The sequence below is a fragment of the Chiloscyllium punctatum genome, chromosome 11 (assembly GCF_047496795.1).
Source record: "Chiloscyllium punctatum isolate Juve2018m chromosome 11, sChiPun1.3, whole genome shotgun sequence".
NCBI lineage: Eukaryota > Metazoa > Chordata > Chondrichthyes > Orectolobiformes > Hemiscylliidae > Chiloscyllium > Chiloscyllium punctatum.
In genome coordinates, this window is record NC_092749.1 from 77,005,181 (window position 1) to 77,017,391 (window position 12,211).

At 41.7% G+C, this 12,211-nt stretch overlaps 1 protein-coding gene across 1 annotated transcript in view; it reads right to left on the reverse strand.

Moving 5' to 3' along the window:
• The window catches only part of fndc1 (fibronectin type III domain containing 1), a 332,979-nt gene that overhangs the window by 248,216 nt on the left and 72,552 nt on the right, over window positions 1–12,211 (reverse strand). Inside the window, exon 3 of the mRNA XM_072581080.1 lies at window positions 8,398–8,484. Coding sequence (XP_072437181.1) covers window positions 8,398–8,484 — 87 coding nt within the window. The remainder of the gene's footprint in view (window positions 1–8,397; window positions 8,485–12,211) is intronic.

The window sequence follows — 12,211 nt, forward strand, 5'->3', positions numbered from 1 at the left end:
TAAAGGGAGTTTGCTTATTGGGATTGTTGTGCATATTCAGAACAACATATTTAAACCTAGTTTGGATAGACTGAGTTCTGTCATAGTTCTTTACTCTGTTCTTTGTGTTTCATTATGTAATTTTGTGAATACATTTTTGTTTGTTTTAAAATCTAGTAGTCAGCCGAGTTAACTTACTCTGGGTAATTGTCACTGTACACTTACCAAAACAAATTACAAAGTTATTGTCTGGGCTGCCTGCTTAAGAACGTTTTGAGTGGTCTGGCTGAATACATAACACAAGAGAAGGAGGCATTCAAAAACAGGACAAGGCCTACACAGTAGGGCAGATGCTGTTGTTCTGCTATATCATTCTAATGAAGTGGGCAGAAAAAGACAGGAGAGATAGTGGAATTGATGGCAGTCATGCCTGCTAAGTCAGACGTTCTTGATGAATCTACTGAACACAATAAATAGCATGGTCAGGAGTGAGTATACTGCACTTATCCTTGCCTGACAGTCTGTCGAACACTATGGCCTCAGCATTTCAGTGGCTCTTATCTATAGTGTCTGTGTGTTTACATCCAACCCAGGGCACCCTCTCCTCTCCCACTATGGACCCAGAGGACCAAGGTGGTGAAGAAGCATTGCCATACATTCCACCAGCTCAGTACGTCTGCATGCACATCTCGATATGATGACAGAGGATAATGATCAGGGCAGTAACGCACAGGAGTCGTAAGAGGGAGAAATGATCAGACCTCTCATTAGAAGGGAGAAAAGACTTTGTTCTCCTCAGCTGAGTATGATTGTATGATAAGGGGTCCATCTCATGAATAACCATAAGTTGTAGCATGGAGAGGATCCAGGAATTGTAGACTGACATACACAGCATCCAAAAAGGTATCAAGTAGTTGACAGCAGTCAGTGGCACTGGTAATGCCGCTAGGAAACCAGTATCCTCCTCTAGTCATTTGAAGTGTCCAGCAAGGTCAGAAGCAGTCACTGAGGAAGAGGAGAGTGAAATCCCTCACTGTATTTTTTCAGACTTCTTCTTGCATTATATAAGACTATAAGACATAAGAGCAGAAATTAGGCCATTCAGCCCATTGAATGGCAGAGCAGCCTTGATCATGGCTGATAGGCTTCTCAATCCCATTCTTCTGCTTTCTCCCCGTAACCCTTGCTCCCCTTCACAATCAAGAACCTATCTATCTCAATCTTAAATATACTCAATGACCTGGACTTCAAAGCTTTCTGTGGCAGTGAATTCCATAGATTCACCACTCTCTGGCCAAAGACGTTTCTCCTTATCTCCGTTCAAAAGGTCTTTCCTTTACTCTAAGACTATGCCCTCGAGAGTCCCAGTCTCTCCCACCAATGGAAACATTTTCCCAACATCCACTCTGTCCAAGCCATTCAGTATTCTGTTAGTTTCTAATAGGTCCCCCCTCATCATTCTAAACACTATCGAGTAGACACCCAGAGTCCTCAAACACGCTTCATATGTTAAACAGTTCATTCCTAGGACCATTTTTGTGAATCTCCTCTGTACACACTCCAGGACCAGTACATCTTTCCTGAGATATGGAGCTCAAAACTGTGTACAATACTCCAAATGTGGTCTGACCAGAGCCTTACAGAGCTTCAGAAGTACTTATATTCAAGTCTTCTTGAAATAAATGCCATCATTACATTTGCCTTCCTAACTACTGACTCAACTTGCAAGTTTACCTTAAGAGAATCCTGGACTGGAATTCCTAAGTCTCTTTGTACTTCAGAATTTTCTCCCCATTTTGAAAATATTCCATGCCTCTATTCTTCCTCCCAAAGTGCATGACCTCACACTTTCCCATCATACTCCATCTGCCACTTCTTTACCCATTCTCCTAACCCGTCCAAATCCTTCTGCAGCCTCCCTGCCTCCTCAATGCTACCTGTCCCTCTACCTGTCTTTGTATTGTCTGCACACCTAGCGAGAACGTGCTCAGTTCCTTCATTTAGATCGTTAATGTGAAAACATGGAGCCTTGTGGAACACCACTTGTCACCGGTTGCCATCTTGAGAAAGACCCTTTTATCCCCACTCTCTGCTTTCTGTCAGACAGTGAAGCTTCTTTCCATGCTAGCACCTTGTCTCTAACATCATGAGCCCTTATCTTACTCAGTAGCATTCTGTGCGGCACTTTGTCAAAGGCCTTTTTGAAGTCCAGGTAGATAACATCTATTGGTTCCCTTGGTCTAATCTGCTCATTACTTCCTCAAAGAATTCTAGCAGATTTTTCAGGTATGACTTACCCTTGATGAAACCATACTGACACTCCCTATTTTACCATACACGTCTAAGTATTCAGAAACCTCATCTTCCTTCATGATGGATTCCAGGATTTTACCCACAATCGAGATTAGGCTAATTAATCTGTAATTTTCTATCTTCTACTTTACTCCTTTTTTAAATAGGGTTGTCACGTTAGTGATTTTCCAGTCCTCTGGGACCCTCCCCAATTCTAGGTGATTCCTGAAAGATTACCACTACAGCCTCCACTATCTCTTCAGCTATCTCCCTTAGAACTCGGGGGTGTAGCCCAGCTGGTCCAGGCAATTTATCTACCTTCAGACCATTCAGTTTTTCTAGCACCTTCTCCTTGGTGATGGCCACCAAGGTCAGCTCTGCCACCTCACTCTCTTGAATTTTTGGGGTATTATTTGTGTCTTCCACTGTGAAGACTGACACGAAGTCATTATTCAATTACTCAGCCATTTCTTTGTTCACCACTACTATCTCTCCTGTGTCATTTTCCAGTGGCCCAATGTCCATTTTTGCCCTTTATATAGCTAAAGAAACACTTAGTCTTCCTTTATATTACTGGCTAGTTTACATTCATATTTAATCTTCTCCCTCCTTATTTATTTCTGTTGGCCTTTGTAAGTTTCTCAATCCTCTGGTTTCCCACTGTTCTTTGCTACTTTACATGCTTTCTCTTTTGTTTTTATACTATCCCTGACTTCTGTGGTTAGCCATGGTTGCCTCACCCTCCCTGTACCATGCTTCGTTTACCTCAGGATGAATCTCTGCTGTGTCTCTTGAATTAGTCCCAGAAACTCCTGCCATTGCTTTTCCACCATCTTTCCTGCTAGGCTCCTCTCCCAGTCAATTCTACCCAGCTCCTCCCACACGCCTCTGTAGTTGCCTTTATTCAGTTAAAATACAGTTACCTCTGATTCTATCTTCTCACTCTCTCAAATAACTAATAATGCTTTAAAGAAAACTCTTTATTGCTGCTGTAGCTTTAAAAGATTATTTTGTCATTTTTTTGAAGACAGGTTTAGGGCAGAGATGCTACCAAAACCACTGGAGTGAACAGCTTGACGTCTTGGATTTTAAAAAGAATATGCTGGAACAATGGAGGCAGCCTGGGCAGGTTTGATGTGGGGTAGACAAGGTCAGAAGTTACGTGACACCAGGTTTATTTGAAATCACAAGCTTTCAGAGCGCTGTCCCTTCATCAAAATTTATAGGCAGAGAGATCAAAAGATCATTTAAATGGTGGGAGTGGAGTGACAACAGGCTGAATACTAAGTCTCTGCAGGTGAGCAAAAATGTCAGTGTAAGTAAAGTGTCAACAGCTGAATTGCAACTGAAGGGATGACCTATAATCCGAGTAATTGAGGCAGACAGATAATTACAAAATAATTAAAAATAAGGTGGCACTGGAGACAAACCAAATGGCTGGAACTGAGGGTCCAACCAAAGTAACACGTAATCTCAAAACTGTACAAACTAACTAAGGTAGAGATATCATAACAAGTTATCAAGGTGATGATGTCAAAACAAAACAGTAAGGAAGATTTTACAGATACAAAATAGTATGGTGGGGTTATATCTAGTGAGACATGATCCCAAGATCACGGTTGAGGCCATCTTCTTGGGTACGGGACCTGGCTATCAGTTCATACTCGGCGATTCTGTGTTGTTGTGTATCTCAAAGATCGCCTTGGAGGATGTTTACCCAAAGATCGGAGGTTGAATGTCCCTGACTGCTGAAGTGATGCCCGACTCCTGGAGAACAGGATACAATGTTTTTAACTTGCTATTCAGCCATTGACACTTTAATCACACTTTTGATCACCTGCAGAGATTTATTATTCACCCTGTTGATACTTCACTCACACCATTTGTACAATATTTGATCTCTCTACCTATAAAATCTGTGTCTTATATTTCTCTTTACTTCACTTGAAAAGGAGCAGCAGTCAGAGCTTGTGATTTCAAATAAACCTGTTTGACTATAACCTAGTGTCATGTGACTTCTGACCTGGATAGGTGTGACTAGCACTCTCAGATCAGGATTTCTAGTTTTTTTTTTCAGTTTTTAGGTTTAGCTTTAAGCAGTTCCTGTTGCAGACTTGAAGTAGAGTCATAGTTATAGAGATATACAGCACGGAAACAGACCCTTCAGTCCAATTTGTCCATGCTGACCAGATAACCCAACCCAATCTAGTCCCACCTGCCAGTACGTGGCCCATATCCCTCCAAACCCTTCCTATTCATATACCCATCCAAATGCCTTTTAAATGTTGCAGTTTTACTAGCCTCCACCACTTCCTCTGGCAGCTCATTCCATACACCTCGGAATGAAAAAGTTGCTTCATTGGTCTCTTTTATATCTTTCCTCTCTCACCCTAAAACTATGCCCTCTAGTTCTGGACTCCCCAACCCCAGGGAAAAAGACTCTTTATCTTATCCATGCCCCTCATGATTTTATAAACCTCTATTAGGTCACCCCTCAGCCTCCGATGTTTCTTGGAAAACAGCCCTAGCCTGTTTGGCCTCTCCCTAAAGCTCAAATCCTCCAACCCTGGCAACATCCTTGTAAATCTTTTCTGACCCCTTTCAAGTTTCATAACATCTTTCCAATAGGAAGGAGACCAGAATTGCATGCAATATTCCAACAGTAGCCTGACCAATGTGCAACCAATGTTGGCCAGAACATGACCTCCCAACTCCTGGTACTCAATACTCTGACCAATAAAGGAAAGCATACCAAATGCCTTCTTCACTATCCTATATACCTGCAACTCCAATCTCAAGGAGCTATGAACCTGCAGTAGAAGCTATATTTTCCCTCTCACAGTTACAGCCCAAAGTTGAGGTTTCTCTCTGTTTCTCTGAATTTTCCTTTTTGTCAAAGGGTGTGTTTGAGATGTTACTACTTTGGAACAGTTAATTAGTGATAGTTACTATATCTAATATTCAGTTAAGTTTACCAATAGAGTTAAGTTATTCTAGATTCCTCTTTCTTTGGTTGCATTTTATGTATAGCGCTTAATTAAATTTTGTTTTGGCTTAACATCAGTGCAATTTGATCAGTTGCATTGCTTCTGGAACAAGACACTTTACATTTGCCTTAAAAATAAGGAAAGGTTCGAGGATAGGCTACTTTCTTAAAATATTTTGAGGGGCTCTGGTCTGGTTCATAATATTGCAAAGAGATGTAAGTCATTGTGAGATGGCGAATGATATAACAGAATCCTCAACAGCGAGTCAAAACCTCTGGGCACACGTCCTTCCTCATTGGTGGTAAGCGATTAAGTGATCCAAGTTGTACGTTCCATGCATTTGAAAACACATTGAATTTATTGTCACGTGTACTGAGGCACAGTGAAAAGCTTTGTCTTGTGAGCAATACAGGCAGATCACATAGTTAAGTAGCATAGATAAGTAAATAATAGGTAAAAAGCAGCAAAAACAAAAACACAGGTACAAACTAATGTTAAGCGTTTGTGAGTCCATTCAAAATTCTAACAACAGTAGGTTAGAAACTGTTTCAAAACCGGCTGGTGCGTGAGTTCAGGATTCTGCACCTTCTCCCTGATAGAGAAAAACATTGCCAGGGTGGGATGCATTGGAAAAAGATTCTTACTATCTAGTCTATCCAAGTCTCTAGCAAAAACAATCAGAGTTTATCCAACTTCTTTTGGCTAGCACACTAAATTCCAGACAACATCCTGGTTAGAGTTTTTGCACCCTCTCCAAGCATCCACATCCTTTCGACAATGTAGTGGCCAGAACTACACACAATAGTTCAAATGTGGCCTAGCTGAAGTCTTGTACAGTTACAACATGACTTACCATCTTTTATACTAAATGCCCTGAATGATGAAGACATGCATGTTGTACGCCTTCTTTATCACTATATCCACTTTGAGGTAACTATGGACTTGCATCCAAGATCCGCTGAATATCAATTTTAAGGATTCTGCCACTTACTGAACATTTTCTATTATGGACCCAGACAGACCTCCTCAAAACATTTCAAGAAAGTAACCCGGACCGACTTTTTCTAATTGTCTTAAGCAGGTGAGGAGTGGACATTTTTCAGGAGTGATGCAGCTGGCCCAACCACTTAGATTTAAACAAACAGAAATTATTTTCAAGGTTAACAAATGAAACACAAACAAAAGAATAAACATAGAATAACTTTACCTAACAGATTGTCCCAACTTAACAATGCTGTTCCAATTATTTGCAACAATCCCCTCAAACACCCCTTAGCAAAAAAAGAAAAATCAAGCACCAGGAGAGATGGCAGTGAGATTCAGCATGGACCACCTTCTTCCATGTAGCTGTTCCTTTGACCAGCAGCCTCAAAACTGACTGACTGCTTTCTCTGAACAGCCAGATTCCTCAAACACACACCAACCAAACCAGAGGAAAGCTCAGCTGGGAGAACTGGCCATTCCCCTTTCATTGTAAAAGTTTTTTAAAACTTAAAAGCTTCCCCAAGTAGATCAATCAAGATATTTCAGAGCCTATGTCTTTACAACTTAAAGAATATACAAGGACAACCTAACCTTGTTAAAGGAACGGTATCATCACATTTCATCTTGCGTTTCACCTGCAAAATGCATCATGCCACAACTGTCCAGTTTAAACTCCATCTGTCATTATTCCACCCAACTTTCCAACTTTGACAAACTTTCTCACTATCCACAACTCCACCAACTTTTGTGTTATCTACAAAATTTACTAATCAGACCATCTACAATTCCATCCAAATTATTTATATATTACAAACAACAGCGATCTCAGTACTGATCCTTGTTGAACACCACTGGTCACAGACCTCCAGTCAGAAAAACACCCCTCCAACTACCCTCTGCTTTCTATGACCAAGCCAATTTTGCATCCCGACTTGACAACTCACCATGGATTCCATGCGACTTAATGTTCTAGACCAGCCTACCATGACTGATATTCTAAGTCAATATAGAGAACATCCACTGCCCTACTCACATCAATAATCTTCACCCTTGAATAAAGGGTATCAATAACCTGTGAGCTGCAGTGGTAACCAGCTGTTTATGATATGCCACCACGAATCTGAGCAGATCCTTGGAAGGTATCAGAAGCACACAAGTTCAAGGCTACAAAGACTTTGGCAGTCATGGTAAGCAATAATGTGAGGTTAGATGTCTTCAGCAACAAGGGCACAGACTTCCATGTCAAGAGAGAGTTGCAACTCATGCATCACCTGGTCTTGCACTTCTTGTGGTAGCTCTGCCTTTGACAGTTACTTTTGTTGTACTGCAGGTCTGACACTCATGCCCCTCTCCTCTCCACTGTTCTCCAAGTGCTCAGGATTCTGCTCTTCTAGCAGATGTTGTTATCCTTCATCACCACTGGGCTCAAACATCAGACTCTCATACCTCTTTGCATGAACAATCTTCCTTCTAAACAATTGGCTGCCCTACTGTGATTAGCAATCCTATTCTTTGTTCTTCTGTTCCTGCATTTCTACACAGTTTCTGCATTTCTCATTCAGTGCCCAAATGCTGACTACACCACCACCTCCAACATAATGCTAAGAACATGTTTCTGGGGGCCAGGTATCCTTCTGCAATGCTACCCCACTAAGGGATTTGGGAAAATTGCTGGTACAGCTATGAATAGCTTTCCACTCTGGAGACCTGTTTTCCGATTAGCAGAAAATGTGGATCCTTGGTGAAATGTCAAACTCTGTCCCTAAAAGTGGCTAACAAGCTGCTTAATTACTCAAATGGCTGGTGTCAATTGCGAGATGTGTAGGATCGCACGATTGGGAACATCTTTAAGATGTTATTCCTTAGTGCAATCTTGAAATTGTATTGATATGAGAATTCCCCAACTCAATCACATATAGTGTAAACTATCATTGGTAAGCACAGACTCAAACAGCAAGCTTCAAATTTTGCAGAACAACAATTACATATGATTCAAATACAAAAAAACAAACACTGGATCAGTCAGGGTGGCTGGAATGAAATAGAACTTCATGAAGTTTGCATCTAGAATTTAATCTTGAAGAAAGTAGTGTTCTATTTTCAGCTTGTTTTTCTGTTATTAACTGTAGAAAGATCAGGAGAACCTTCAACTTACCAACTGTATGATTGGATCTGTGTACATGATGGCTTTCTCCAGTTTGACTTTCCGCAGTCACCATCACAAAATAAACTTCCCCAGGCTCTGGAACATATGGCTTACATCAGTAAGTTGCCAAAACTTCATGATGTTTATAGTATCAGAAAGCAACATTATTTAAATTCTAATTAGACTTAAGATGTCTGAAAAATTCAAAGGCATATGGCTGGTGTACATAGATAGCATGTGGTCACACCGCAGACTCAGACTCCACAGACAGGAAGGGAATGGGTGAACAGGCAAAGCAAGAGGGCCTAGTAGGTAGCGCAGGAATCACCTGTGGCTCATCGCCTGCAAAACAGATAGACTGTTTTGGATACTATTGAGGGGAATGGCCTCTGAAAGGATAACAGCAGCAGCCAAATTCATGGCTGTTGGCTCTGCTGCAGAAAAAGGGAGACATAGGCATTGAAATGTTATAGTTATTGGGGATTCAATTGTATGGGAAACAAATAGCTGTTTTGGGGCTGGAAATGAGAGTCCAGGATCATGTGTTGCCTCCATGGTGCTAGGGTCCTGGATACCTTGGAGCAGTTGCAGGAGGGCAAACACTGAAACTAACGACGTAGGTTATTTTAAAAAGGGACGGTCCTAAAAGCAGAATATAGGAAACAACGAAAAAGGTTGAAATGTTGGACTTCAAAGGTAGTTATCCCAGAATTACTATAGTGCCACTAACTCATCAGAGTAGAAACAGCACGATATACAGGATGAACGCGTCGCTGAAAAGATGGTGTTAGGGGGTTCAGATTCGCAGAGCATTGGGATCAGTACAAACTGGATGGATTACACCTGGGCAGGACTGGGACTGACGTCCTTAGGGTGAAAACTTGGTAGAGTGGTTGGGGAAGTTTAAACTGGTGTGGCAGGGGGATGGGAATCAGAGGGTAGTAGATACAGAAATTGAGGGAGAGGTAGAAGCCAAGCCAAATATAACACCGCTGAAAGGAACAGGGAACGTGGTCTGAAATGCATGTATTCCAATGTGAGAAATATAGTAGGCAAAGTAGGTGAACTTAGAGCTTTGCTTAGTACGTAGAACTATGACATTATTGCGATTACTTGGTTGAAAAAGAGACAGGACTGGCAGCTGAGTGTTCCAGGATTTAGATGTTTCAGGTGTGATGGAAGAGGAGGTAAAAGGGTGGGATAGTTGCATTACTGGGAAAGGAGTATCTCACTGCTGTACAGAGGGAGCACACAGAGGACTTGTGCAGTGAGACAATATGGGTAGAACTCAGGAATAGGAAAGGTGAAACCATAATGCTAGGGGTATATTACAGGCCTCCCAACAGCCAGAGGGAGACAGAGGAGAGAATATGACAGATGCAAAACCAGAAGGGTTGTTGGGGTGAGTGATTTTAACCCCACCCACCACCCCGTATATTGACTGGGTTCACTCCGTGCTATGGGTATGGATGGGGCAGAGTTTGTAAGGACCATTCAGAAGGGATTCCTCAAACAGTGTGGAAAGACCAACTAGGGAAGGGGTTATATTCCCCTGCTTTTGGGAAAGGGGGCCAGCCAGGTGAGTGAAGTTTCAGTGGGGGAGCATTTCAGGAGTACTGACCATATCGTGAGTTTTAAAATACTCATGGTAGGGATAACAACAGTCCTCAAGTGACAATGTTAAATAGGGGAAAGGTGAACTACAACAATATAAAGCAGGAACTGGGAGATTTTGATTGGAGGTGGCTGTTTGAAGTTAAGTCTACATTGGACATGTGTGAGTATTTCAAACAGTAGTAAATAAGAGCTCAGGAGTGGTACGCTCCTGCAGGAATGAAGGATGGGCATGACAAGTTGTGAACCTTAGATGACCAGAGATATTATGACTTGGTCAGAAAGAAAAAAGCATACATAAGGTCCAGGAAGATGGGAACTGACAAAGCCTTTGAAGTACATAAGGAAAGTGGGAAATAACTTAAGGAATTTGAAGGGTGAAAAGGGGTCATGGAAAGTTGTTAGCAAACAGGATTAAGGAGAATCCCAAGCTTTTAAAAATATATCAAAAAAACAAGAGGGTACCTAGGTAAAGGGTTGGCCCACTCAAGGACAAAGGAGATAATCTATGTGTGGAACCAGAAGAGGTGGGGAGTTGAGGGGGGGGGGGGGTTCTAAATGAATACTTTGTGTTGATTTTCACCAAAGAGAAGGAATTGCTGGAGGATGATCTCAGGGAAGGGAGTGTTGAATTCCTAAGCAAAGTTGCTATTAAAAAGGAGCAGCACTCTTGAGTGTTAGCATTTCCAAATAAATCTGTTGGGACTATAATCTGGTGCTGTGTGATTTTTAACTTTACTAAAAAGGAAGAGATACTGTCTGTCTTAAATAGTATTAAGGTAGACAAGTCCCCTGGTCCTGATGGGATCTATCCCAGAACATTGAGGGAGGCTGGAGAACAAATTGACAGATATCTTTGTGTCCACCTTGGCCAGAGGTGTGGACCCAGAAGACTGGAGAATTGCCAACATTGTTCCATTGTTTCAGAAGGGATAATTCAGGAAATTACAGTCCTGCAAGTCTCACATCGGTGGGAGGGAAATTATTGGAAAAAAATTCTCAGGGACAAGATCATACACATTTAGAAGTACATGGACTTATTAGCAATAATCAGCATGGTTTTGTGTGGGGGAGATCATGCCTCACTAACGTATTGAGTTTTTAAGGGGGTGGCAAAGATGATTGATGAGGGAAAAGCAGTTGATGTTGTCTAAATGGACTTCAGTAAAGCATTTGACAAGGTTCCTCATGGCAGACCGATTAAAAAAAGTGAAGTCACATGGTATTGGGGTGAGCTGGCAAGTTGAATACAGAACTGGCTTAGTCCGAAGAGACAGATGGTAGTGGTAGAAGAATGCTTTTCAGAATGGTGTGCCATGACTAGTGGTGGTCCAAAGGGATAGTGCTGGGACTCTGCTGTTCGTGCTCTACATAAATGATTTGAAGGAAAACATAGCTGGTCTAATTAGTAAGTTTGTGGATGATACAAAGATTGGTCGAGTTGCAGATAGTGAGGAGGATTGTCAGAAGATACAGCAGGCTATAGATCAATTGGAGACATGGGCTGAAAAATAGCAGATGGAGTTTAATCTGAACAAATGGGGTGCATTTTGGAAGGTCAAGTACAGGTGGAAATTATACAGTGAACAGCAGAACTCTTAGGAGTATTGATAAGCAGAGGGATCTATGTACAGGTCCATAGATCACTGAAGCTGGCAACACAGGTAGGCAAGATGTTAAAAAAGGCTTATGGCATGCTTGACTTCATTGGAAAAAGCATTGAGTACAAGGATAGATAAGTTATGCTGCAGCTTTACGGAACTTTAGTTAGGCCACGCTTGGAATATTGTATACAGGTCAGGTCGTCATAGTACCAGAAGGATTTGGCTGGTTTGGAGAGGATTCAGAAAAGGTTTAACAGGGTGGTGCCTGGTAGAGGGGATTTTAGCACTGAAGAAAAGTTGGATAGACTTTTTTTTTTCACTGGAAAGCAGGAGGTTGGGGCAACCTGATAGAAGTAAATACATTTGTGAATGGCATGGATAGAGGGAAATGTATTAGGCTTTTTCCCAGAGTGGAGGGGTCAATTATTAGGTTCAAGGTGCAGGGGGGGGGGGTAAGTTTAAATACATGTGCAAGGCAAGGTTTTCACATACAGGGTGCTGACTGCCTGGAAGGCATTGCCAGAGAGAAGCAGATACAATAGTAGCGTTCAAGAAGCATCTGGACGGACACATGAATGGTGGAGCTGTTGCTTTTTTGAGATATT